The sequence below is a fragment of the Pipistrellus hanaki genome (assembly GCF_964339955.1).
Source record: "Pipistrellus hanaki genome assembly, chromosome: 5".
NCBI classification, from domain to species: domain Eukaryota; kingdom Metazoa; phylum Chordata; class Mammalia; order Chiroptera; family Vespertilionidae; genus Pipistrellus; species Pipistrellus hanaki.
Genome location: NC_140507.1, coordinates 6791110 through 6818885, shown reverse-complemented (window position 1 = coordinate 6818885; position 27776 = coordinate 6791110). Strand labels below are relative to the sequence as shown.

Sequence of the window (27776 nt, the reverse complement as noted above, 5' to 3'; positions counted from 1 at the left end):
AAGCCCGCCCCCCTTCTCCGCCCTCTCCTCCCTCCTCCCCAGGGGCTGGACTCCCAAGGACTCAGCCCCAGGCGCCTGTGGCTCCACTTCCCCTCCTGACCCTTAGGGGCGTGAAAGGCAAACTTGGGACTGAGGGATGCCAAGCAGGCTGTCGCTAGAGCAAGGTGGGGACACAGCTGTCTGCTTATGTCTGTTCCAGCCAGACTGCCTGAACCCGGGCACTCTGTGCACGTAGGAGGGGTGTCAGGGCCCTCCTCATTCTAAGTGTGGGGGCGGGGCAGGTAGATTCTCTTCCGAGCACGTGACCTGGGGGTTGAGGTCTAGAGACTGGCTGCCTGGGCTCGGGTCTCTCTGATAATCCCTGGCTGTGTGAGCTGAGACAATGAATCTTTCTGTGCCTCAGTTTTGTCCTCTCTGAAATGGAGGCATTTTTAGTAGTTATCTGCTGGGGTGGGGGTGGGGGTTACTTGGCTTCAATCTCCTCTTTCTGTAGCAGATCTTCCCTGTCCATGAGGGGCCCCCTCTCCTTCACTCTCAGTCCAAGTGGTTTGGCCTCATGGGCGGGGCTATGGTCCAGGTCTGCCCAATGGGAGCAGCGGTGACTGGTTTGAGGTTGAGCATGTGACCTATGTGAACCAATGAGAGCCATTTCTGGGGCTAGGGCAGAGGCAGAGACACATTTCCAACACCCAGCCCAAGCCCCGCACCTGCTTCTGAAGTTTTCAGTTACCTGCATCTCTAAAATCTCCTTCTAGGCACCAAAGGGCCACGCCAGGGCCATGGTTTGGAGGTGCAGAGGAGTCCCCTTTTGGTTCACCAGAATTAGCTGGTCAAAACGCAATGGGGCATGGGGGCTTGGTGGGGGGAGGTAAAGAGGGAGGGCATGGGGGAACTCTGTAATACTGTCAACAATAAATAAAAAGCATTTCCTGTAAAAATTGGAAATGAGTTTGTCTGATAAGGGAGTGAGCTCTTGGTCTCGGGAGGTAATCAAGCGAAGGGCACAGGAGTGCTGTGGGCACGGTCTGTGCAATGCGTGGAGCCTGATGAAGAGCCCCATGTGCTTAAACAGCAAACTCCATCCTACTCCAGAGATTGTACTAGGAGCTAAAAATACCAGGATGATGGATGAGAGTCCACTCCCCGCCTCAGACACACGCCGCATTAGCCCGCCTGTGCTAACCGAATCCAGGTGGCTCCTCGGCCAGCGGGGGCTGGGAGTGACAGCAGGGACCACACGCACGCACGCAAGGCATGTGGCTTGGTGTGGGCACAGACCGGGGAACACACAGATCCCCGGAGAAGAGCGCGAATGTTCTCATCTGACTTTCTTCAAATGAGGAGGGAAGTAGGAAAAGCATGTTTTCACACAGTGTTTTGTACTCAGGGCTCCTGGGCCAATCTCCTGCCGCGTTCTCTGAAATGTATTCATATCCACCTGCCAACACACACAATTTACATACACAGGCACACACGTACACATATGTACATTTACACACATGTACACGCATGTACACACACACACACACAGGCGCTGCCTCTCCTCTCCTGCTTTCCAGAGCACTTCCCGGCCTTAGTCTATGGCCGAACCTTGAGGCTCTTTCTCCTGCCCCACCCCAAATGGCCAGCATCCCTGGGTCACTGGTCATTTCTGAATTTTAATAAAAATAACGAAACCCTTGAAAAATGAAAAAAAACAAAAACCCTACAAATGCTTAAAAGCAGTTGCATGTATTGCAATTCCTGATTTAAAGAAAAACCCCATCTTTTTGTCCTTCCTCTCTCAATTATAAAACGTGTCTTCATCTCCAATGCCACCTTCCTTTATTACAGAAATGACGAGGGTAATCGTCAGCCCTCCCTGAACCTGTTCACGTGTCTCGGTTTCCCGAGAGCCCCGTCAGAGCTGTCCGTGTGACCCGCTATCATGGTAACGTGTGTGCAGATCAGGGCTGTGTCTCCACGCCCGCCCGCCGGGGCGTTTTCATCTCCTCGCAGTAACGGCCCTCCATCGGCTGGCTGCGCGGTGCTTTCCTCCCACGCTTCCCCAGGGCAGCGTGGGGAGGTCATATTTAAAGTTTAGGTTAAAAAATAACAGGCAGCCGGGATCCTAATGCCCAGAGCCTTTCCCTCACGCTGGATCAGGCTGCGGCATAAATTCCTCCATGTGCAGTTACTGGGGAAAAGGACACAAATATCGTAAAAGAAATGCAGCCTGTGGACATTTTTATTTCCCCCGAATTGGCTCTTAGGCGGAAGCGACTGCTCCCCACTGAGGTGGGGGGTTGCAATGAGGGCCTCTCAGACCCAGTTCTGTCTACAAGCTGCCACAGTTCTGAAATCACGGCTCTCAAGTCCTCGTCGCCCTAAATTCCAGAGGCAGGCCCTGCAGGCTGCGCGGGGGAGGGCACCCCTGAGGAGCTGACGGCTGCGGTGGGCCTGGGGAGGGAGAAAACAGGGTGACGCTCACCCCACCGCCTGGCAGACGGACAGACGCACAGGCACACACTCATTCTCTCTCTCCCTTTTCCGTGTTGAGTTGCCCCCAAAAAGAACTGCTCTAACTATAAACATGTGAACAGGGATTCCATTAAAATCGGGAGGTCACCCCCTGGCAGCAAACCCCCTGCACAGCGAGGGAAGGCTGGGGTGGGAGACAACAGGTTGAGATGGAGGGGGGATGGTGGGAGGTGGCAGAGTCAGGGGGGGACGGGGGGACAGGTCCAGCCCTGGCTGACGCGTGAGCCCACGTCCTGTGTGCTCGACGAGAAACGGGGGACTGGTCCTGCTGATGTTTCCCTTCTCCGTGCCACCGGAGGAGGTGAGTAATAAATAAGTGACAATAACAGATGGCACCCTGTCGGCGTGGGCCCTCCTCTGCCCCCAGAGGATTGATTTTTAATAACAGCACAGGTGACATGTGGCGGAGTTGTCGCTGACACCGGCGTTTTTCGTGGGCCTCAATAAATCGCATCAGCCTGGAGGCTCTGGAACACAGACCAGCTCACTACGTGCTGTGTGCTGAATGCCCACTGGCTGCTGGGCCTTAGGCTGGTGACGTCACCAAGCCAGGCCTCAGTTTCCCCACCTTAAAAATGGGCGTAAGCCTCTCAACCTCCTGCACTGTTGCAAAAGGCTCCATGAGGCAATGGCCACGAAAAGCCCGTACAGTAGGATTCTCACTGCCACAGTAACCATGGGCCACAGGGTAGGAAGTGGGTAAGGTTAGGGCAGAAGTTCTGGCATCTCTGTTCTCAGGGGCATCGTTCAAAGGACTCTCTTTGTGCCAGACGGAAGGCACCAGAATCAGGGTCACCAGGCCTTGGCGGAGGTGCCAGGGAGGTGCTTTTGCAAGTGCTGATGTGGGAACAGTAATAACAAATGGATGTTTATAAGGTGTTTCCCGTGGCCGGAGCAGTGCTAAGTGCTTCCTAGACAGTATCTGACTTAGTCCTCATAAGGACTACTACTCTCTGACTTTGTGGACAGGAAGTCTTGCAGTGGCGGGGCGGGAGGGGCGGGGGGGGGGGGGCGGGCGGGAGCAGAGCTATGCTCGGGAAGAGGTGACCCGGCTGTCTCAGTGGGCTGGCTGTCCCCGCCAGTGCGCAGGGAGGGCCAGGCAGGTGTCAGATGGTGAGGAGGGGGTGAGGGGGCAGGGAGAGGGAGAGAGGGGAGGGTGCTGCCGGGCAGGAATGCAGAGGTGAGCCCTGGGATGGCCAAGCCTCTCCATTTTCCTAGGGTTTGTGTGAGAAAACTCCTGATGCTTCAGTGGTGGCCACTTATGGACACTGTTCTGTAAAGAAGAGACTCTAAGAGCAGACTGTCCAATCGCTGACTGACAGCTGTCGGGCCGGGCCCTGAGCTCCCAGCTCGCTGGTGCTGGGTGTCCCTGTGGAGGCCTCGCCCCTCTGAAGCCGGAGGGACCAACGGCGAAACAGGGATCCTCAAAACAGCGGCTCCATGCCTCGCACACGTGCTGTATAACTGCATCTCCTAAACCTAGCAGGGAGGTGCCCCGGGTCCCATTTACACGTGAAGAGGTAGGAGCTCAGAGCTTGGCGGCTCTCCAAGGTGCCCCTGTGTTGCTGGTCGGGGACTGGGAAAGGCCAATGCTCCTTCCTCCAATCCAGCCAGGGAGGGTGCTGGGGAGGTCACGGTGGGGGAGGTGGGTGGGCCTGGGACCATGGACAGCCCCGCGGGGAAGGAGTGCTCAGCACTGCCCCTGTCACCCAGCGCAGGACGCCCCGTACTCACAGCACTCGCAGGGACCGCAGCCCGTGGAAGGCGTGGACGGGGATGCAGCGCAGCCGGTTGTAGCTCAGGATCCTGCGGAAAAGGACACAGTGCCTGTTGGTCTTCCCGTCTCAGCTGCTCACAGGTGCACTGCCCACCTGGGACCGTCATGCCCGTGGCTTATCTTCCCCGTTTGAATGTACTGGCAAGAGCAGCTTAACAATGAGAGAGCCGTCCCCGCCCCCCCCCCCAAAGGAGGGCCATCCTCCGCCACAAAGGGTCACCCCTCTGCCATGGAGGGTCACCCCCCTCACAGAGGCCTTCTCCCACGATTCCAGCGAGCTCCCTGGCTGTCTGTGCCTGGTTCCCTCTGGGTCCCCTGTGGGCTGGCTGCCCAGCCAGCTCTGCCAGCACCACCTCTCCGTGGCATGGGGAGTGCTCTCCAAATGGTCTGAGCAAAGTGTAATCGTGCAGGGAGCCGCCCCCTGGAAGGAACCTCACAGTGCAGAAGGAACCTGAGAGGCCTCCAGGACTGCGGGCCAGGCCCTGTCTCACGGCCAGGCGGCGGCTCTGCTCTCCTTCTGAGGATGCGGGCCCGCTGGACAGGGCAGCCACAGGCTGAGGGCCACGGAGCACAGGCCTGGCCTGCGGGGTGGGAAAAGGATGGCCGGCCCGGCCCCATACTCACAGGGTGGAGAGGTGCGACATGTTACTGAAGGTGTAGTTGGTCAGCACACCAATGCTGTTGTTGCTCAGGTCACTAGGAAAAGGGAAACAGAAGGGTCACAGTTACTGTTAGTTGCCTCTGAGGGAGCCATTCCCAGCTTTCACACATGCCTGCTGTCCATCCATGCATCCATCCATCTATCCATTCATCCATCCATCCATCCATGAATCTGCCCACCCATCACCCACCCACGTATTCACCTACCCACCCAGTCATCCAAATGTTCATATTTTATTCACTCTTTATCCAATCATTCAAGCAATTGTTGTCCATCCATCCATCCATTTAGCTATTCAATCATTCCATTCCATGTCTATCCATGCATTTCATTCTACCAGTACCTATAACACATAAGACGACACTCTCCCCTGATTCTAGCACATTCCCTCCCATCTCACTGGGCCCTCAGGCTGGCCCACCCTGCCAGCTGTCTGTCCCTGCCAGCTGTCTGTCCCTGCCCCACCCAGGGAGAAAGCAGATTGCCGGGAAAGAAGCGGGCTCTTACATAAGTGTCAGGTGTCGGAGGGCGGACAGCTCCCTGGGCACGGCCGTGAGGTGGTTTCCTTCCAGGTACCTGGAAGAGGAGCACAGTGACACGGAGGGGCAATGGGCACCCACGTCGCCATTTCCCTAGAGGCGCCGTGGGCCCTGACTTCCAGACTGGTGGGTCCCGGTTTCCGCTCTCAGAGCTCCCCCACCCCTTCAGGGCACACACCACATTTGTCTCTTAACATTGGTTTGTGTGATTATCCGCCAATGACCTCTCCCCCACGGACTGCGAGGCTCCCCAAGGGTGGGCTCTGGTCTAAGACTGTCCGGTGCAAAGTCTCCCCAAGGCCATGTGCAGAGCAGCACACAGCAGGTGCTGATAAACAACCCCCGCCGTGCACCCGGCCCTCACCACACCCGTACACGGCAGGGGCTCACAGCTGAGGAAATAGGCGCAGAGATGTTAGAACACTTGCCCAAGGCCGCACAGCACTCGGGTGGCTTACTGCACTCTTACCACAGTCCTATATGGCCTCTTCCCCTCCCTTCCACTCTCTCAAAAACCAATGGGAAAAATACCCTCGGTTGAGAAGAAAAAATAAAAAAATAAAAAAATGCTGTGTTAGCCCCAGCAGCAGTGCAGGTCTGTCTTGCATGAACATCCACATAGACCTCTGTGAAGGATGTTCCTTGTTCTGTGAGAGCTTTGTGGTGCTGACAGGTGTGCTGCCCCCCCCCCCCCCCCCCCACACACACACACCTCCTGGACTGGTGAATGAGAGGGAAACCAGGATTTCTCCTGGGGCCTGGGGTGACAGAGCACAGGCAGCTGAGGCTCACATCCTGGCTGCACTAGCTAATAGTTGGGCAAGTTGCTTAGCCTCTCTGAGCTTGTGTTTGCTCATCTCTAACGTGGGGCTTATAAGAGTTAGCACCCTGGAGTGGTTATGAAGGTTAAACTGGAGTCTCTGGGGAGAGCTCTCAGAGCAGCCTGGCACACTGGTGTTCAATGAACTTTTTAAAAAAACAAACAAACAAAAAAACCCCTATATATATCGTGTTTCCCCGAAAATAAGACATCCTCCAAAAATAAGACCTAGTGCATGGAAAGATAAGACATCCCCTGAAAATAAGACCAAGCCCAACTTTGGGAGAAAAAAATTAATATAAGACACTGTCTTATTTTTGGGGAAACAGGGTATATATATATATATATATATATATATATATATATATATATATATATTATTGATTTTTCACAGAGAGGAAGGGAGAGGGCTAGAGAGCTAGAAACATCGATGAGAGAGAAACATTGACCAGCTGCCTCCTGCACACCCCCAATCGGGGATGTGCCCGCCACCAAGGTATATGCCCTCGACCGGAATTGAACCTGGGACCTTTCAGTCCGCAGGCCGACGCTCTATCTAATGAGCCAAACTGGTTTCAGCTCAATGCACTCTTAATAGAACACATATACGGAGGCGCACATGTCTCCACCCGTCGATGCACGTGATCACGGGAAGGCAGACAATTGGCTCTGCTGACCAGTCTCTGTGCTTCCAGACTAACGTTCCCAAAGCCGGAGTCAGCTCATGTCCCTTTCCTGCCTAAACTTCTGCCTTGGCTCCTGCGCTCCTGGGATGGAGAGCCAGCCCTCATGGCGGCTGACAAGAACTCACACGTCTCTTCAAGTCTCCAGCACACACCGCCTCCTCCCACTCCACGCGCTCCATCTCACGGCCCCTCGGCCTCTTGACCTTAAGGTCTTACCACCTTGTGGTCCTCTTGAGACCTATTCTTTGTACTCCTTTCCCCCTTAATTTTCCTGGGAAGAGCTGTTCTACTTCCTCTCGGAAATGCCTGGTTTACTGGTTTGTATTATCCACCTTTCTGAGATCAGGAGTCTCGTCAGTCCCGTGGGCTGCTGTCCTCCCAGCTTCCACGACAGGTCTGGTCCAATAAGCTCAATCAACACTTGACGGAGTGATGGGGACTCCCTCAGCCCCACCCCTGTTCCCCCAGATAGTCATGGCACTAGAAGTGTCCTCGACTGAAGCCATCTGCTCAGGGCTTTTCAGAGCCCGTGCCAGGACCCTGAGTGCTGCGGCGCCAGAGCCAGCCTGCTCTCGGAAGATGTGGTCAGCGCCCTCCAGCTGGCTGCAGGCGTTCTGTGCCCCTCCCTGGCCAGGGGAAGGCAAGGAGGCAGTCCAAGATGGGCAGCTGCTCTGGAAGTGCTCTGGGGAGCCTGGCCAGGGCTGGGGGCACAGAGAGCATCGCTGGGGAAGGTTGGACCCAGCCGGCAGGAAGGACCCAGCCAGAACCACTGACCAGGGCCCATGGCATCATGGCAGGGGCGCTGGTTTGCCTTCTTCCTGTGTTTGCAACGAGACCCGTGGCTGTCTGGCGCAAATCCCCAACAAGCCGGGCTACTGAGCAGAGTGCACGGGACTTTGGGTGTTGGCCAAAGGGGAGGAAGAGTCTAGTGGCTCAAGGATGAGCCTTGGGGTCAGGTGCCCCGGACTCAGGTCTAAGCCCTGCTGCTTCTTGGTAGTATGATCTTAAGAAATGACCCAACCTTCCTGTGCCTCAGTTACCTCTTCTGCAAAATGGGAGTAAAAATATCAGCCTTGTCTGTGGTTGGATTAGATGAGGTCACATAAGAAGATACCCGGCATTCATAGCCCTGGCAAGCAGTGAATGCCTTATACTTGGCAGCTGTGGAGAATCCCGCAGACAGGACTCTGCTCTGTCTCCCTAAAGGCCCGGGGGTGGGATGGGGGGGAGGGGAGATAGGGGGCAGGGTTTCCTGATTCCTCCCCATCCCGGGCACACGCTGTCTGCTTGTCACTCACTGCACGCTTCCATCCCTCCTCCTGCATGCGTGGCCACCATCCTCACTGGGTTTGAGAGGAGACAGCTCCGTCTGGGCTGCTCCGTACTCCCAGACCCCACCCTCTAACCTCTTGCAGCTGCGCAGTGCTAGGCCAGGTCCCTCCCACCCTGTCCATTAATCACTGAATCTGGACTCCGCCGGCGCCCCTGAACCAGAATCCTCTGGGCCTCAGCTTCCTGGGCCGGCAGCTCTCATGGCCTCTGGCATCCACGTTCCTGCCCTCTGCCCCCTCTCCCTTCCGGAGACGGAGATGGAAATGGTGTGAGCTTCGCAGACCATCTGGCCAGGGGAGCGCCATCGATTCCAAGACAGGCCACAGGCCTGCTCCCCAAGCTCCGAGGTTTACTTTACAATTACAGCCAATTACCTGTGTTATTCCAACCTCTGCTTCATGAGTGCGGGCAAGCATCCGCGGGCCTGTTTTCATAGCAGGTTCTGCTCGCCTGCGGCCCTCGGCACTCCATTAGCCCAGAAAGGGGTCACTGAATGCAGCCCGGCCCCCCTTACTCCCCACCCCCCCAGCCTGCCTGGGAACGTTGAGGGGCTCACTGTCCGTGGCACGTGCTCACACGGAGCTCCGAGGGCAGGGCCTTGGCCCAAGCCCAGGGCCGAAGCAGACTTTGTAGTGTAGATCGAGACCTTTGTTCCTCCCCTCGGCTGGCAGCCCCGGTTACCGTCTCCCTGAGTGACAGGAGGTGCCAAGAGCTGCAGCCCTCACCCAAGACAATGGCACACTCAGGCCCCACCCAGGAGGCAGTGGGAGAGCCAGGAGGTGTCTGGGACTCCTTCTCTTGAGGTCTGAGGGCTCATGCTAAGCTGGCTCGGGAGAATGCAAGCCCGAGGGATGGGTGTGTGTGTGTGTCTTGCTTTGGGCAGGTGTCCCTCGGTCCCTCCTGCTCTGCCACTCAGCCCTCCCCTTCTCACTTTCCACCTCTCCTTTTCAGACCAGGGCTCCAGCTTCACCCCCAGAACAGCTTCCTCTGACCTTCACGTGGAGGTCAAGCCTCCCCCTTTATGATTCCCTTGTGCAGCACAGGCTCCTTGCACGGAGTGGTTTGCAGCGTTGCTGATACACGTGTGCTCGGTCACTGAGTGGGAATGAAAGGATTGAGGAATTGAGAGGGTGTGGCATGTGAGCACGCTGCTCCTGGGACCAACCTCCTGCCCTCGGGGCCAACGGAGCTTGCGAGAGGCAGAGATAGGTTCTCTGCCCAAGAGTCAGAGCCCTGCAGGGAGGGAGCAGCATCTCTCCATCTCACTGGGAAGCTGGGGCAGACACTGCCCTGAGGAGCTGGCACTGCCGGGAGGGAGCGTGGGCTGCGGAGTAAGAGGCGCCCAGAGCTGGTGCCAGTTGTGAATGGCCGCTTTACGGGTGAATGGGACTGTGTTCGCAGCAGCGCGTGGGGAGCCATGGTGCCCGCGGGCAGTGTCCTGACGACGACCCTGAGCTGTGTCTGGTGTCAGTGGGGAAGCTAGAAGGCGGAGTGCAGAGCCGAGGCTTCCGGGGGGGAACACAGAAAAGGGGGCACTGACCCTCCCACGTGTCACCGGCCAGGCAGAGGCAGGGCGCTATCTCCTGTCTGAGCTGCCGCCGGCCGCCTGGCGAGGCTCTGCTCCGTCCTGCGGAGGTCCGTAAGAAGGGACCCCGGCAGCCTTGTGGGACACGGGGAAAGTGATGACAGTGGTGGGGATCCGGGGTGCTCAGGGGGTACTTACAGCTCAGTCACGTCCTTGGGGATGCCTTTGGGGAGGGCGCGGAGCCCCCTGTTGCTGCACCGCACCACCGTGTCCACGCAGGTGCACTGCTCGGGGCAGCGCGGGCCCAGATGGCAGCTGCTCTCGTCGTTGCCTGTGGAGACCCCGAGAGTCAACATGGGGGACAGGCTCCCGTTGGGGACAGGCTCCGTGGGGGACAGGTTCCCATGAGGACAGGCTCCCGTGGGGACAGACTCCGGGGGGGAGGGGGGCAGACTCCTGTGGGGACAGTGGGCAAGCCGGTGCCATCAGTAAAGGGAAGCCCGTGGCTTCCAGCGGGACCAGGAGAGGGAACCTGCTGGCCTCACTTTTGGTCGGAGGATGAGGAGGAGGAGGAGGAGCGCCTGGTCGGGAGCAGGGCTGCCTGTCTTGTACCACATTTGCCAGGAAGACTCTGAGAACTCCATTGGCCAGAGTATCAGACAGGAAAGAGGTTACTGTCAACCCGCTCAGAAAGAAATCAAACTGACTAACGAGGGGTGGGGGTAGGGACAGAGCCCTGCCAGGCCCTTCCTCCCCTCCTCCTGCTTTCTTCCCTCTTCCCACAACACAGCGCCTCCGCCTCCTGGTGACTCTGTCCCACCCTCCGTGACACGTTAACCTCCGATAATCTTCAAACCAGTTCTGTATGTAAACCGGTTGGCCAAGGAAAAACTGCTGGCTTGAATTTAAGCAGACAATCTGCCTCCGGCATCCTGACACGCGAAGCCTCGCTGTCCAGGTGTTCACACACCTATCTCATGACAGGAACTGCCGGGAGCGCACCTGGAAGCCTGTTTCTCAGGAGCGCACACGCTGAGCTTCAGCATGGTGCCGGCAGGAGCCGAGGCCCAGGCCGAGGCCCAGGGCACTGTGCACAGCGGTGCGGGCTGCGCCCTGCATGGAGGGCCACGTCCCCTAATCTCACTGTGGACTTGGCAGGCGAGGGCATTTGAGTCACAGCAGATGGCTGTACGGTATCTTGTTGTCACAAATCCATATATTATGACAAACTTCTGACCAATGGAAGTAAAATGTCTTTAGAAAGAGGCAGCTTTTCTTAATTTGCACTAAGGAGCCACATGGCAGGACAGCCGCCCTGCAGAGCCCTTCTGAGCCCCAGCTGCATGCCCGGGGGTAGGGTAGAATCAGACTCAGGGTCCTTGCCTTCCTGATACACCCTGTCCATCCCGGCCGTGCCTGCCCCTGCCCGCCCAGCTGCCTCACCTTCGCAGGTGAAGTCCTGGATGGCCACGTCCTGGATGGGAATCTCCTTGAGGAAGAATGGCTTCTGGCACCGGGGGTTCCCGCTGACGACCCGCCGCTTCCTCAGCCACTTGCCGAGCCAGGCCAGGTGGCAGTTGCAGTTGAAGGGGTTGGACAGGAGGTTTCTGGGAAAAGAGAGGGGACCTCTCTGGGTGCTTACGCCCCTACCGTGGGAGCTGGCCCAGCTCCTTCTCTGCACCCTGGGGCCCAGCTCTCCAGCAGGTCAGGCCCAGGGGAGGGGAAGGAGGTCTGGGAAGGGAAATGCAGACTCTTCTGAAGCCAGGTGCAATCTTTGCAAGTGTCATTCCGGACCTCAGCTGATGGCCATGACCTTGGCCCTAGCCACACGACCTGTCTGTGGAGCCCCAGCTGTGAGCTCCCTCCAGCTTCTTAGACATCTCTCTCAGAGCCTTCACACATGGAGGTCCCCCTGCGGGGACAGGCCCCTAGTGTCCACCTGGCTGGCCCTCCTCAGCCTCCACCCCTCGGGCTGCAGGACCCTCAGCAAATTCTCCTCCATCTCTCACTTCATTGCCTCTGTGGCACCCACCAGAGCTGGTCATGATTGCCCAACGTGTTTGCCCCGAAGGGGAGGCCTCAGGTCTGTCTGTTTCTGCGTCCCCTGGCACAGGTGTGACACCAACACAGACACTCTGTGCATGTCCGCTGGAGGGACAAAGGAATGATAGCACCAGTCACTTCCTGAGGGTCACCTAGAACAGCAGTCGCCAACCGGTGGTCCTCGGACCGCTGGTGGTCCACGAGATCCGAAAGGTTGGCAACCGTTGACCTAGAGGACTGGGACCAGGCGGAGCACTTTATAAATCACAACCACCCAGGAAGCAGGCAGCATTTCTCATTTCTCAAGTGAGGAGAGTAAAGCCACTAAAGTCCCTTTGGCCCTTGGATGCGACCCCTTGAAGCTGGGCTTTGCACGGTCCTGTGTATCTGCTCTGCTCCAGGCCACCACAGGGCCTTTGCACATGCTCTTCCCACGGGAAGAGATGCACTTCCCACTCAAGAAGCTAGCCCCCCTCCTGGAACACAGGGCCAGTGTTCCCCTATGGAGCCTATGCTGGGTCCCACAGCACTGCGGGCCTCGTTCTGGGGAGACTCACTGCGCTGTGAGCTCCAGGAGGGAGCACACCTGTGCCTCCTCAGGCCGTGATGTGCAGGGCACACAGAGGGAGGCCGGTAAATGGTTGTTAAGTGGACACATGGGTAGACAGCCTCGGGCAGAGATAGCAGGGAGCCGGGAGGGGAGAGGCCTGCAGGGGAGGAGCAGTGGACCCAGAGGACTTACATGGTGGACAGGGAGACCAGAGTGGTGAAGGCTCCAGGGGTGATGGTGCTGATGCGGTTGTCATAGAGGGACAGCAGTCGCACTGAGCTCAGGCCAGCGAAGGTGTCATTGCTCACACAGCTGATGAGGTTGCTCCTCAGCATCCTGCAAGGAGACGGGTGGGGATATGAGAGCATAGGCATTACCCTCTCCTTCCAAAATAGGGCCACACCATGTGTGTGTATGTGTGTGCTTGTATGCATGCTTGTTATGTATGCATTTACCTGCAAGTTGTATATGTCATTTTTATGTACATGTGTATATGTCCCTGTTTGTGGGTAAATGTTTGTGTGCTTCTATCAGCATGTTTCTGGTGTGATTGTGTGTGTGTGTGTGTGTGTGTGTGTGTGTGTGTGTGTGTTGGGGCTGCTTAGCACGCTCAGTTCTTCCCCATCACAGGCTGGGAATGTCTGAAGCCTCTGGCTCCAGGAGGAGGGGATCCAGGAGGCCAGGCCGGTGCCCGGGCCTGGTCTGCTGCCCACCAGCCTTCCCAGTCCCTCTGGTGCCCTCCCTCCCACCTCCCTCCGGGCCATGGCCCAGGCCCAGCGCTTACAAGGTCTTGAGGCCACTGAGGCCGCGGAACATGCGCCCGTGCACCATCTCCAGCTGGTTCCCTGTCAGCATCAGCTCCTGCACACCTGCTGCTCCGTCAAAGGCGCCCTCTCGCACCTCCTTGATCTTGTTGTTGCTCAGGTTTCTAGAAGGAGGGGCAGGTGGGTCAGGACAGATGTAGGCAGGGGTCACCGGCCCTGCAGCCAACCCCTGGAGTGAGGGCGGGGTGGTGGGGAGCTCAGCCTTGGGCTCCCAGACGTTTTATTTCAGCACCCAGGGGGCATGAAGTCCAGTTTGTCTCCAGCACCTGTGCCAAGGGGCAGGGAGTCCGGCCCACACAGGAGGCAGGGTGAGGGATGGGGGCTACCTTTGTGAAACAGACTGTGAGGAGTTTAAAGCCTTTTCAGGATTATCACCTCTTCCATGCCCAGGCACTGCTAGTGTCACCATAGTGGCACTCTGTTAACTATGGACACCAATACTGTACTGCACACTCCAAAATTGCCAAGAAAATAAATCCTAAAAGCCTTCATCACAAGAAAAAAAGAAAAAAATGTTGCAATTATGTATGGTGATGGCTCGCAACTGGATCAATTGTGGTGACCATCTCACAATGTGTGCAAATGTCCACTCATTATGTTGTAACCTGAAGCTAAGCTATGCCATTGTTCCTCAATAAACACGAATAAACATGAAGTATGCACAACAGGACAAACAATAAAAGGTGTGCATGGACGAAAGAAAAGGTGATTCTTGAACTTTCTGTCTTCAACATATGCCCTCAGTAAGCAGCACTTCCTAAGAGGAGGGGGTAGAAAAATCCCCCCCGCCCCAGCCCCCATGGGCTGGGTGTTTGCAGAACTCCGAGCTCCCTCACCAGGCCAGATCCCAGACATAAACCGACACGTGTTGAGCATTATTCTGTGGCCACAAAAATCATATCAAATCCTCACAGCAAGGCCTACCAGATGGGTGTTATTATTACCACGGTCTCATCCTAGGGCTAAGGTGACTGAGACTCAGAGAGCTTGATTTTTAACAATTTGTCCTGCATCCTGTGGCGTTTTAAAAAACTCCCAATTTTTGCGCCACAGGACACGGGACAAATTGTTAAAAATCGGGACTGTCCCGCCAAAATGGGACGTCTGGTCACCTTAAGCTTAAGCAACTTGCCCACAGTCACACGGCTGAGGGAGGGGATGGGAAGCCAGGCTTGCGGGCACACACAAAGTCCTCCCGGGAACCCTACGTGATGGCTCCTTAGGTGACGTGGATATTGACTTCAGTGCGTTACTGCTTTGCAAACTCGGGTTTGGGGTGTTCTGTTTTCCTAGAGGGTCTCGGTCCTGTCACTGTGAGCAGGCTCTCCCCTCCCCTGCCAGGTCCAGTCACCACACCAGGCCTCCGGAGACCTGAACAGCAGGCAGGCTGCGAGTTCCCTGGCAGGCAGGGGACGGGGTGTGTGTGTGTGTGTGTGTGTGTGTGTGTGTGTGTGTGTGCCCTGGGGCCTATGCAGACCATCCTGAAACCCAGCGCAGGCGCAGGAGGGATGGGTGGAGCGGCAGGTGAGGCATTGACAGCCTGAGGGAGGAATTCAGCCACCTGAGCACACAGCAGCCAGAGCTTTGCACCAGATGGTGGTGGTGAGGTCCGCAGATGGAGATGTGCCCGCTAACTGGCCGAGAACCTGAGGTTGTTGGAGCTGAGGGCTCACTAGAGATGGACCAGCGGGCCCATGGTGCTGCTGGCCATGCCGAGGCCCGGGTCCCAGAGCACCTCTCCCATCCCTGCTCTGCTGCTTCTCCAATGCCCTCCCCGAGGGAACTCTGTGCAGAGCCACCGGGGCCTCAGGGGGTGGAACTGGGTGCCTAACGGCCCCAGGCAGGCGCCTGCCATTGTTCTAAGTAAGGCCCGGCCCTGCAAGGTGCCACAGTGCCCACACCTGTGGGCAGGCGTGGAGGACACAGATGGCATCTCAGTCCCACTCTCCATCTCTGCTCCCTCTGTGCTCCTCCCCGTCACCAATCCGCTCCCCTCTCCCACTTCTATCCTGCGGAGGACATAGGAGCAGGCCCTCAGAACCCCTCCCCAAGGTCACAGCGAGGGGCGTAAGATCCCACACTGGATCTCTGCTCGCTGCCTGGCTGTCCTTAATCGAAGCTGGTTTTCTTATAAATCCTATCGTCCTGGTCCAGGAACGAAGGTAATGTTCTGGGGAGACGGCAAATCACCCCCAAATAGACACAGGAGGCTCCCCAGCAGCTGTAACTCATCGAAACGCTGGAGGACACAGGTTTTGCTCCTGAGAGTCAGGCTTCTGGGAATTGAAGTGCAGGGCCGCAATGACGATGAGTTACAGCAGCCGCGCAGCGACGGCTCCCGTCTCCTGACATCTGGTTCTCTAAGTGAGCAAAAGGAGCATCATGCTCCTGGAAGGCTCTGACCTGCATGGCCTCAGGCTGGGAGAATGGAAAACATAAGGGGAGGACAAAAGGGGAGAGAATGTTCCAGAAGACCAGGCTACTGCTCTCTCTGCATCCATCACAGTGGTGTTCAAAACGGCAGGCGGCCTGGGATGGAGCCTGTGAGAGCAGCCTGGGGCAAGCATTCGGGCCACTGGGCCACCAAATGAGGGTGTTGGGGTGTCTGCAGACCTCCCTAAAGGGTCCTGCTAGGCACTCTGCTGCCCAGGAGAATGGAGGGTCCCCCCGGGAGGATCTAGGAAGCCCCACCCCAGGCTCAGGGTGCCTCAGAGGACCCAGGGGCAGAGGGGCCTGCGGCCGCTGTGAGCTGCTGGCTGAGTCAGACGGGTTCTAAGGTTTCCCTGAGAGCCACGAGGGCCCCGCGGCTGGGATGCCTCGGGGAAGTCTCAGCTTGCAGGGCAGCCCGTGAACCTGGCAACGGGAAGGACCTGCAGTGCCGCTTAAGCCCATGCCAGGTGGACAGGTGGTGGGGAGAGAGCAAAAGGCTTCTGGGAACCAAGGAGGGGGTCATGATGGAGCAAAAGTGCCTGGCACACTGGCAGGTCTGGGGGTCCTGGTCACCTCCATGAGGACCCCTAGCTTCTCTGGGGTGGACATTCTTTCTGCAGCTGGGGTTGTAAACTCAAATGTCCACAGGGTCCAGGCAGGTGACAATACCAGGAGCAGGCCCGGGGGAAGGGGATGAGGGTGGTCAGCTGGGAGCAGGCCTGGGAGAGGGGTATGAGAGTGGTCAGCTGGGAGCAGGCCCGGGGGGAGGGCAGTGGTCAGCTGGGAGCAGGCCCGGGGGGAGGGCAGTGGTCAGCTGGGAGGAGGCCCGGGGGAGGGGGTGGGAGTGGTCAGCTGGGAGCAGGCCCGGGGGAGGGGGATGGCAGTGGTCAGCTGGGAGCAGGCCCGGGGGGAGGGCAGTGGTCAGCTGGGAGCAAGCCCGGGGGAGGGGGTGAAAGTGGTCAGCTGGGAGCAGGCCTGGGGTAGGGGATGGCAGTGGTTCGCTGGGAGCAGGCCCGGGGGAGGGGATGGCAGTGGTCAGCTGGGAGCAGGCTTGGGGGGGAGGGGTATGAGAGTGGTCAGCTGGGAGCAGGCCCGGGGGGCGCAGTGGTCAGGAGAACACATGCCCCACCTAAGGGGGCGCTGCTCCTCAGGGCCACTCAATCATAGCCATTTGGGAAGTGGGTCCAGTTTTGCCAAATCTTCTGATTTTCCAGAAATCCTGATAATTTGGTATGTGCCAACTCCTGATTTTTAAATTTGGGCAGTTGACTCTTATTAATAGCATAATCGTGGCCAGCAAACCCACCCAGGGGCATCCAAGGTGGGGCCGCCAGTTTCCAGACTCGGGTTGAGAGTTTTCCAGAGAGAAAGGGCTGGAAGTCACCCGAGAGCCGACATGACCTCACTCTGAGGGTGATGTCATCTGGAAAGTGGCCTTGAGTTGCCACAGTGCTAACGACCCTGTGGGCACCAGCTCAGCCGTCTGCATCCCTTTCCACAAGCGATGCTCAGGGCAGCCTCTTCATTCTGACATGGGCACGGGGGCTCAGAATGGTCCGGAAGGGCACAGCTAAGTCTAAACCCCTGACTGTTCACTCTCCTTTGCCCACGTGCCCTGTCAGGGTAGAGTTAAAAATACATCCTGGCCAGGCCAGCATGGCTCAGTGGTTGAGCGTCAACCTATGAATCAGGATTAGCAAGTACAAATCAGCAGTTACAATACAGTCATGGGGATGTAAAGCACAGCCTAGGGCTGTGGTTGGCAAACTCATTAGTCAACAGAGTTGACAAATAGCAACAGGACAACGATTGAAATTGCTTTTGAGAGCCACATTTTTTACACTTAAATTTCTGCTAACGCCATTTCTTCAAAATAGACTATCCCAGGCCGTGGTGTTTTGTGGAAGAGCCACACTCAAGGGACCAAAGAGCCGCATGTGGCTCTCAAGCCGCAGTTTGCCGACCATGGGGCCTATGGAATACAGTCAAGAATATGAAAATAACTACGAATGGTGACAAGTGGGCACTGGACATGGTGGGGGAGCATTTTATGAGTTATATAAATGTCTAACCACTATGCTGTACACCTGAAACTAACATAACGTTGAATGTCAAGTGCAAGTAGGAAAACCCCCCAAACTTTTAAACCCTCACCTTGAAAAAATTGCTATGTGACATGCACCTGAGACCCCCGTGTCCCGATGCTGATTCTCTCCTGAGTCCCTCCCCCTCCCTCGGGGCAGATGCAGGTGGTGGGCTGAGGAGCAGGAGGAGTAGAGGGCACATGGGTGGCAGGGATGGCATGGGGCACACACCCTGCACAATACTCGACCATGTAGAAACAATGACGTTCCATTTTGGTCTATGTCTACACGCCATGCCTCAGTGCCTGCTGCCCGCTGCCCTATACATGCCCGGGGTGGGGGTGGGAGGTGGGGAATGGGAGGAGTCAGAAGGAGCAGAGAGGGCCAAACTGGAGCTGAGGGACCCGCCCCGCCCCTGCATTCTGCCCAGGCTGCCAGTTGCCCAGCTGACTCACATCTTCCGCAGGTTGGGCAACTTCTTGAAGATGCCGGTGGCCTCCAGGACAGAGATCTCGTTGTCGTTCAGTCGCCTACATGGGAAGCAAGCAGATGAGGGGGCGGCTCAGCTGATGATGGATGGGGCTCCCTCTCCCCCACCTTCCCATGCCCCACCCAGCACCCCCATGGCTTCCTGGACCTCACACTCAGCCAGTATCAACAGAGCTGTGGACAATGCAGTGTCCATCCCGCAGCCCACGGGTGGGGAGGGCGGAAAGGGGAGTGTGAGAGGGGCAGGAAAGGGAAGAGGCCAGGTCCTCCCGGAGGGGAAGCCCCAGGACTAGGTGTGTTGGGTTTTTGAATTCTCAGCCCCCAGACCCTCCATTGCCAGAGACCCGCCTTCACTCAGGAGGGCACCAGTGACAGTCACACCCCGGGAAGGCCTCCCCAAGTCCTCCTCCCAAGGCGCCCAGCCTCTCGGCTCCTTCCCGACCCTTCCCTCTGCCGGGGCTGCTCGTGCATAGGTGCTCAGGGAGAGGAGGGCAGGAGGCGGTGCCTCGCCCTGTCCTGTGTGACGTGTGAGGCCCAGAGAAGGACGGTGAGGGTGATGAAGGCCACCTTCGTTTACCCGGGGCTTACTCTGCGCCAGGTTCAAGGCGAGTCCTGTGCTCGCATTCTCTGACCTAATGGCCCTGGCCACCCTGGCGGTAGGGCCATTGCCTCCATTTCTGCAGCTAAGAATCTGACCCTCAGATCTGAGAAGCAGCTGCCCAGTATCAGGAAGACCGGAGAAGGCGGGCATCAGACCCAAGTCTGCCAGCCCCCCACCTCCTAGTGCTGTGTTCCCCACCCCTCCTCCCCCCACCATGGGTAACTTCCTAGCACTTCCTTTGTGGATAAACCATCACACCCCTTATCGGCACACCTGGAGGCTCAGATACAGCTAATCATCCGAGCTGCTCCCTCGCTCTGTGACAGTTACTTATTTACCATCTGTCTCTCTGGTTATACCGTAAGCTTCGTAAGGACGGACTGTCTGCTCTGCTTGCTGGGAAAACTGTGGGCCTAGCACAGTGCCTGGCTCACAGGTGCTCGGGAGATGTTTGTAGAATGACAGATGGCCTTCACGGTGAGCAAGCTGCACCCGGGGATGCCTGGGCGGCTGAGTCAGAGGGAACCTCGGGAGACCCTGCCAGGGCTGACCTGGGGCGGCTGGAGTGGGGGATGCGAATGGAGTCGTGTCTCCCCCCACCTTCCCCCGCCCGGGCGGCACTTACAGATCGGTGGCGTACTCAGGGAGGTGGCTGGGGATGCGGGCCAGCTTCTGGTTGGAGCAGTCCACGACGGTGCCCTCGCAGCGACACTTCTCGGGACACACGAGGTCCATGAAGCACTCGCTGCTGAACCGGCTGCGGTAATCCTCTGAGCCTGGGCGGGCCAAAGAGGGGGGGCGGCGTCACCAGGGTTCCCGCCCCCGCCCGGGACAGGCACAGCGCCACCCGCATTCGTCGGCCACCTTGCTGGTGCCCTCCCGACCCCTGGCTCTCCATCCGGGCTGCCATTCACCGCTCTCGTCTCCGGAGACCCCTCCGCGGACGCATGAGCTTTTGGGGGGCATGGACCTCTCAGAGAAGCGGGGGGTGAAGCTAGGATGTCTTCCCCTAGAAGCGCTCCAGGCACATGTGTATGGAATTTGGCCACAGTTTAGGGGGCTACTGAGGCCTGATGCTCCTGGTCCATGGACCCTCTGAGTGTCCTGATGCTCCTGGTCCATGGACCCTCTGAGTGTCCATGACAACCCACATGAGGAGATTTCAATGGGGTTCTGATGGGGGCTACACCAGGGGCAGGAACAGAGTAAGGGGGGGGGTCACATACTCAGGGCCCAAGCAGGTAAGGAGGCGATAAAGGAGGCCAGGCACAGGGCCACCCATGACCACCCACACCTGGTGCAACAGCTGGGACCTGGGACACGGAAGGCACTGCCCAGAGCTTGGGAATGTGGCCCTGTGTTGCCTGCCATCCCTTTAAAAACATGCTGCTGGCGAAGAGGAGACAAGCACCAGCCTCTGAGGGCCAGATCTGCGCCCTCTCTCTGTCTCCGCCTTGTGAGGGAGCCCTGCTGAGCTCCAGCGAAAGGCCAGTTCCGACGAGCTAAGTGCGTCCGAAATGAAGGTTTGTTTTTTTGAAACGTGGTTTTCCTCGAGGAGAACAGGGCCAACCACTCGCTGTCCAAGCGACACCCTGGCAGCCACTTTTTTTTTTTTTTTAAATTTTAAATTTTTTATTTTATTGACATTTTACAGAGAGGAAGGGAGAGGGATAGAGAGTTAGAAACATCGATGAGAGAGAAACATCGACCAGCTGCCTCCTGCACGCCCCCGACTGGGGATGTGCCCGCAACCAAGGTACATGCCCTTGACCAGAATCGAACCTGGGACCCTTCAGTCCACAGGCCGACGCTCTATCCACTGAGCCAAACTGGTTTCAGCCCTGGCAGCCACTCTATTGATCAGAAATGTCCCCTGACCCTGGGCGAACCTCCACGAGGCAGACACAGGCCACACCCATGGGCCAGGGCTCTGCTCCTCCTACGGGACCAGCTGGTGGCTGGGGAAGGTCCTCATTAGCTCGCCATCAACGTTCCCTGAGCGGAACGCCAGTCACAGAACAAGGGCCCCGTTCATAAGTGTTCATGGCATCAGCGGGTGCCACTGGCTCAGGGGTAGGGGTGGGCGTTCAGAGACAGGTTCAGAGACCATGAGTGTTGCTTCCTTGCGTGGCCCGCCAGGCGCACCTTAGTCTATCTGCACAGCGAGCAGTGTGGCCGCTGCAGTACCGCGGTCTCGGCAATAGAGGGCGAGGGTTTGCCTAGGGCTTTGCCACTGATCCGCTTTGGTCTCTCCACGTGTACAAAGGGAATCAAGTAATCGCCCCTGTCCCACGGGGGTTTGTTGTGAAGATGCAAGGAAGATGGAGGCACGGGAGGGTCTCTTGGGAAAGGGGCAACGGTTGTGTAGCTGTTTGTGATCCTACTTGCTTTTTCTAGAACCCAGTGGAACGTTGGGCATGTTGGAAGCCACTGAAACATCCGAGTATCCCGTGACAAGAGCTGCCATTTACTGACCGTGGACCAGGAGCGGGGCTCTGCTCTTTGAACTTCAAAAGGGTGAGCATATTAAGCCTCTGAGAGCGTCAGGCTCCGTTTTACAGATAAGGATGCTGAGGTCCACAGGTGTCGAAGAGCAGATGCTGCTCCCCATGTGACTAAGCACCACGCTCTGCTGCAGGCGTGCTTCCTGGCAAAACCTCCCAGGACTGGACCGGAAGCTCCTGCCCTGGGCTGCAGTGAGGCAGGAAGCCGATGGCTCCCACCCTCTTGCTTCTCCCATGATCAGCCTGCGCCAATTTCTTTTCTTTTTTTTTTTTTTAATAAAATATATTTTATTGATTTTTTTACAGAGAGGAAGAGAGAGAGATAGAGAGCTAGAAACATCGATGAGAGTCATCGAACAGCTGCCTCTTGCACACCCCCCACTGGGGATATGCCCACTACCAAGGTACATGCCCTTGACTGGAATCGAACCCGGGTCCCTTCAGTCCCCAAGCCGACGCTCTATCCATTGAGCCAAACCGGTTTCGGCAACATGAGCCAATTTCTGATTGACAATGGATTTGGTGGGTCTCTGGTTCTGAAGTGCACCTTCTCCCTACCACAAGGGGTCAGAGGTCTGGACCCGTCTCCACGTCCTTCCCTTCCCACCCCCCTCCCACTGCTTTCACTCCACCTTCCACCCCCAGGTTCGTGTGAGCAAAACCTGTCACGGATCCCCATGTTTTTTTTTTTTTTTTTTGGGGGGGGCACTTCCTTGTCCGATGCCTTACACAAATCTCTTGCCCTTGGCCTGCCAGCATCCAGCCCACCCGATAACTCTGCCCGGGGCCGTGTCCCCCAGAGACACCTGCGTGCCGAGCCCGGGTGCATTTCACTTGGCAAACCCTGCGGAGTGACAGCCCTCTCGGTTCCCCGCCAGCGGCTCCACACGGCCAGAGAGTGCGGGGCGTTTCCCACATATGCTTTTCCTTCGGGGGGTGTTCACGAGGGATCCTTGCAAAGCAGAGGAGCCCTGAGAGCTGGTCAAAGGCAGAAATACAGGGGGGGGGGGTATAGTTTGCTCTTCGGCACGCTGAGCTTGAAGACACGCACTGCCGGGCCGTGTCTGGGGACAGCCCTGGGTAACGTGTTTCCCTTTTAATCAAGGCGAGAGCCGTGTCGCTGGCAGGAATTGCTCTCCGTAGTGTACTTGGACGGCAATGGGCGGACCTCTGCGACGGAGCCGCTGACCCGTTTGAATGGAATGACTTTGCAATTAGAGTCCAGGGACCCACGTGTTCTTCCCGGCATCCCCCCCGCTGTGTTTGTTATTGCCCCGGTTTGTGGTAGCGAGGGGGTCGGAGTATAATATTTTATATGTGTGTGTGTGTGTGGGGGCGGGGAGGACGGGGGCAGAAAAGTTAATCATGGCGTAGGCACCGAAGCAGTAGGGTCTGTCCCCAGGCGCCGCCTGCCTGAAATGCCACCGCGTCGCTTCATTTTTCATGATCGAGACGGCCCGGGGTTTCTCGGAGCCATTTGTTCTGCCTAATGCTCATAAGCACCCGAAAGTATTTTTAACTTTCCCAGGGCTTTAGAAGTCGGTTCCCATCTCACTGCGCATTTGTCACTGCCAGAGACGCTTAGCCAGGGAGGTAACGGTGCCCGGCGGACGGGCGCTCTCTGGGGCGGGTTCAGGCAGGAGAGCTGGGGGGGAGGGGACAGGGACTTGCAAAGGGACCATAGAACTGAGCCTGGCTGGACCAGGTCTCGAGAGAGCTGACGTCATGGGCACTCCTCCTCCTGCCAGGGTGGCCTCCTCCCCTCCCGGGCAGCTCAGAACAAGGACACTGGGCACATGATCACAGAGAAGCTTTAATAGATCCACGGCAAGGCCATTTTATTACGGAGCCCTGGCTGGGCCGGTAGGGAGTCCCAGTTGCCCTCTATGATGGACACGGCCGCAGCGCCAGACTGGCCCTGGGCACGGCGGCTGTCACTAGCCGTCTGCACTCTGTCATCCTTCCGGCAACCCGTTTGTGGAGTGGAAGTCACAGCTCCGCCATCATCTGATGACCATGGACCTGTCCAAGCACAAGTCCAAAGCTCTCTTCTTCTACCTCCAATCTCTCTAAGGTGAGCAGGACGGAAGAAAGAAGGAAAGGAGCAGAAAGAGGAATGGGGGGGCGCAGGAGGCCTGCCAGGCTCATCAGCTTGGAGAGAGAGTTACGTGGACAAGCGAAGGGTCATAAGTCATGAGTAGAATCAAGAGGTCATTGCCAGGCATGGTTATTCCCTTGTGGGCGAAGACAGGGACCAGACACAGGCGCTGGGAAATGCTACCTGTGCTAACGGGGCCTGGGGATCAGGTGGGTGCACAGCTGTCCCAGGAAGGTCTCCCCGCTATTGTGAAGGCGGCCATATTCCTGAAGGCAGAGGGAGATGCCCATGGCCCACTGGGCACAGCCCGGTCACACACCTGCTGCTGAGGACCGGGGAGGTGCCCACAGAAGGGTACTATGATGGACACACTCCCCGGTGGGCAGCACCCAGGGACTCAGAATGCCCCCCTGACCCTGTTCAGAGGTAAGGGGACTTCTCCAGGCCCATGGATATGTTCTGTACCATATGGATCTTGGTATAGTCACGTCAAGAGGAGGACCCATATACACAGCGCTGCTTGTTCTCTTCATTTCTCAAGTTATTTTCTATGAACAGAAGTAAGCTTGAAAGGGAATGTTAAAAAAGGAAATTTTCAATTCCCCATCCGTTCAAGTCAAAGCCTTTTCGATTTTATGTTTCAAGGCAATGGGACTGTCCACAGCTGGGAAGGCCGAGGACTGCAGGCATAAAGAACATGCGTGCTGCGGTCCGGGGGCCCTGGGCAGGTCAGTGAGCCTCTCTGAACCTCGACATCCTCATCTGTAAAATGGGACTTGGAGACAGGGTTGCTGGGAGGCTGAACAAGGCAGTGATGTGAGCAGTGTAGTGCCAGGCCCACAGTAGCACGCAGTACATGACTGAGAATTCGGAGAGGTTCACAGGACGGGGGTACTCAGCCAGGCGGGCACCTGGCTGAGAGAGGAGATAGTCAAGTCACACTTCCCCGGGGGAGCCCAGAGCCCGCTCCTGGGCCTAGGCCAGGGTTCGGTTCCCACCATGGCTGTCTCTCCTGGGAGAGGACACGGACCCCATGACATGCACCATCAGCACAATCTCTGGTTACACTGGGCCCAGGATGTATCAGGAAACAAGCTGAATGGGAGGGGCCAAGAACCTTCTCTTCACCGTCAGACAGCAGGTGTCTGCACAGGCGTGTGGCCCTGAACTAACACCAGGTAAAGAACCTTGGGCCTCCATGTTGACTGTGCTTGAAGGTCAAGAGGACAGACTTCAGTCTGCACGGGACAAGGGCCCCCATGCTCCTGAGGAGTGGGGGTCAGGTTCAGAGTCTCCCAGGCTCATCCAAGTCTCGGACTCGCGCCCATGTCCCCCATTCCCCTGCTCACATCCCTTCCCGTAAAGATGGTGGGAGCGGGGCGGGCCTAACACTGTGACCTTTGGCTTAACGGCACTTGGGAACATGACCTTGGGCTGGGCTTCTCCCCGGAAACAACGGGGCATATGCTTCGGGTCCACCTGCCCGCTTTGCATGGAAGGTACGCCTGGTGGTTTGAGCTTGGACCCATCTACTTGACCCGGCGGGCATCCGGGCTAGATCTGGGGAGTGGCCACTCCATTTGGGGTGGCTGTGGATACACCTCTTAGCCTGGCCTCGGGGTGCTCCTCTGCCCCTTTTGGGCCGTATCTCTCCCTGGAGGGGAGGCACTCAGCGAAGTGGGGGCTCCCACCCCTCCCTGAGGCTGCCCGAGGGTCTGGCGGCGGCGGCGGCGGCGTCCAGAGCAGAGAGGTGTCCAGCGGTGCGGTGCGGCGGGCCATGCTGCAGGAGAGCGCGCAGCTTTCCGCGGTGCTTGACAGAACCATGTTCCGTTTCCATCGTTCCACCACATGGTTAGATCAAGCACAAAGGAAAGCCCCGCGGCGACCGGGCGGTCGGGTCAGGAAGCAGCGCCAGAGAGAGGACAGCTCAGTGGAAGCAGCGTGGAGAGGCAGGAGCCCGAGAAGGCCCCACGGAGCGAGATTAGTACCAGGAGTGGGTCCGCGGGAGCACTTCCGAAGACAGGAGCCCCTGTCCCGAGCCCACCCAGGAGAGACACCGGAGGAGGAAGGGGAGACACCTCCACTCGGGATTTTGGGGCTGAATGCATCCTTTCCCAGATAACAGAAGCAGCAGGGGCCCAGTCACAGCCTCTGCGCCCTACATGGTCACATGGTCACGCCTGACCCCATACGATGACAAACTGATGTGTGCTCGGTCCTGAAGCCCCCCCAGCAGAGCCTCCCCAACAGCCTGCCCAACCCTTGCTAGAGACGCGCCACCATTCCCGGGGGTGGGGGGTGGTGGTGGTGGTGGTGGTGGTGGTGGGGGTGGGGGGCTGGCAAAGCCGCCACCATCTTCAGGAAAAGCCCTCTGATGTGCCACAATTCAGAGTCGCCTCAGTGTCCTGGAGGGTCCCCAGAAACCCCCTGGCTGGCGGACTTCCCTCCCAGATTGCCCAAGATATAATGTGGGGGGTGGGGGGTAGGGGGGAAATCGGCGGGAAAATACACGTTTCCAGCAAGGGAGGCAGAAGGAGGAGCCAATGGGGCCCCGCACTGGGATGGAGACCCATTGGGATGGGTTTCACAGAGGAGGTGCCGGTGCTCTGAGGACGGGCCTCTTTCGGACTGAGAGGAGGAAGGAGGGGAGGACACCAGTTCCAGGCCCTTGGTGATTTCCTGATTTCTTCCATGGCTGTGAATCAGGGGGCGGGGGGAGGGGGCGGACGACAGAAGTGGGAGAAGGAAGAGAAGCAACAGCCAAGTATTTCAGATGCCAAGGCCCCGGTGAGGATGCTGGGCTTTATGTCCCCGGGATCTTGCAAGAGATCGGGCAGCTTTCATGCACCTGCTGGCTTGGGACTCCCCCTGCTCCTCCCCCCCCTTGTCCCCCCAGCCACTGGGAGGAGCCGTGTACCTGGAAGAGACCTGATTCAGGGCCAGGTGACCAGGCCGCTCCCCGCCCTGCCCTGTGACGGAGGACGGGTCACTGTCCTTCCACAGTGTGTTTTTGGGACGAGACCATCTCAGCATGGACAGTGCACCGGTGTCTGCAGTGGGCGGCCGGGCAGCCAAGGGCACTGCAGCTCTGGGTCTGGCCCTTGTCTCCCTAAGCCCTCCCCTCTGCCCGAGTTGGCCACTGTCATTAAGACCAAATCCGCTTGGACCCCAGACATGCAGGCTCGGTAAGAACTCTGGTTTGGGGATTCAGTGTCTGGGTGTGATAGGCCCTCAGGGCCACAGCAGGGCCACTGCCCGCTCCTGCCCCTGCCCCTGCCCCTGCCCCTGCCCCAGCCTGAACACCAGGGAGGCTCTCCTTCTCCCTGTCTCCTCAACGACAGCCAGGGGCGGGGCCCGGGGACAGCGATGGAGAGTCTCCTCAGCCCGTGGGAACTGGGTGTCGGAGCAGGTCCCTTATTCCATCTCTTCCTCTCTGGCAGGGCCTGGTGAGCTAGGGGCTCTGAAGCTCTGATTCCCTGAGTGCCACGCTGTCGGCCACCTTTGCACATCTGGTGTCCCCACCTCTGGACTTGTTGCCAGAAGAGTGGCCTCTTGCAGACGGGTGCCCACACACACAGTGGTGGGGGAGGGGGAAGGAGAAAGGAAGGAAGATGGTATCTTCCAACTGCCCATGTTCCCCAGGGTGGGCTCGGGGTCCCCGCAGCCGGACGGCGCCCTTCGGGAGGACCTAATCCGGTGGTCAGATCACCCCAGCTGGCAGCCTTTGCCTCCAGCCTGACCTGCTGCCCAGGGAGGTGGTGCGCCTGGGCTGACGGAGCACACGCAGGGCTGCTGGGACCCCAGACCCGCCGTGAGGGGCTTTGTGTGCTGCAGGAGCCGCCCTCAAATTGGCTCTTAATCACATCAGCTGTCTCTGCGATGGGGCGCTTTTAGGGGGAAGTAAAACGCAGAGCTATTATCTGTCAGATCCACTCTGTGTCACCTGCCCCTCCTCCTGTCTTCCTGGAAATAGCCTCAGGGCTCTGCTCTGCTGCCCAGGCCAGGGCGGGGGGCCCAGCCAGAGCCCAGGCCTCTGGGGCTCAGCAGCTCGCTCTCCCTCCCTCCGCTGCGGCTCAGAAAACAAGCTGCAGAGTGCTCTCGCTTCCTCTGCCTTCAGAGCAATACTAGCGGGAGGGGCGTGCATCACGTCTGCTTACTACCGATTAAAGCAAGACATTTAGAGAGCGGCGGGCCAGGGGCCGCCTCTGTCCTTGTCTGTTGATGTGTATTTCCCAGCATTCTGCCACACCCAGAGAAAGCGGCAGGTCCTGCTGTGCAGAGGCAGGTAGGCTG

General features: G+C 57.9%; 1 protein-coding gene across 1 annotated transcript in view; it reads right to left on the bottom strand.

Moving 5' to 3' along the window:
- SLIT3 (slit guidance ligand 3) overlaps positions 1 to 27776 on the bottom strand; it is a 496706-nt gene that overhangs the window by 24867 nt on the left and 444063 nt on the right. The window contains exons 15-23 of the mRNA XM_084884010.1: positions 19507 to 19657; positions 18247 to 18321; positions 13238 to 13381; positions 12646 to 12789; positions 11304 to 11467; positions 10059 to 10191; positions 5466 to 5534; positions 4922 to 4993; positions 4255 to 4326 (exon numbers count right to left, since the gene is read on the bottom strand). Coding sequence (XP_084740136.1) covers positions 4255 to 4326; positions 4922 to 4993; positions 5466 to 5534; positions 10059 to 10191; positions 11304 to 11467; positions 12646 to 12789; positions 13238 to 13381; positions 18247 to 18321; positions 19507 to 19657 — 1024 coding nt within the window. The remainder of the gene's footprint in view (positions 1 to 4254; positions 4327 to 4921; positions 4994 to 5465; positions 5535 to 10058; positions 10192 to 11303; positions 11468 to 12645; positions 12790 to 13237; positions 13382 to 18246; positions 18322 to 19506; positions 19658 to 27776) is intronic.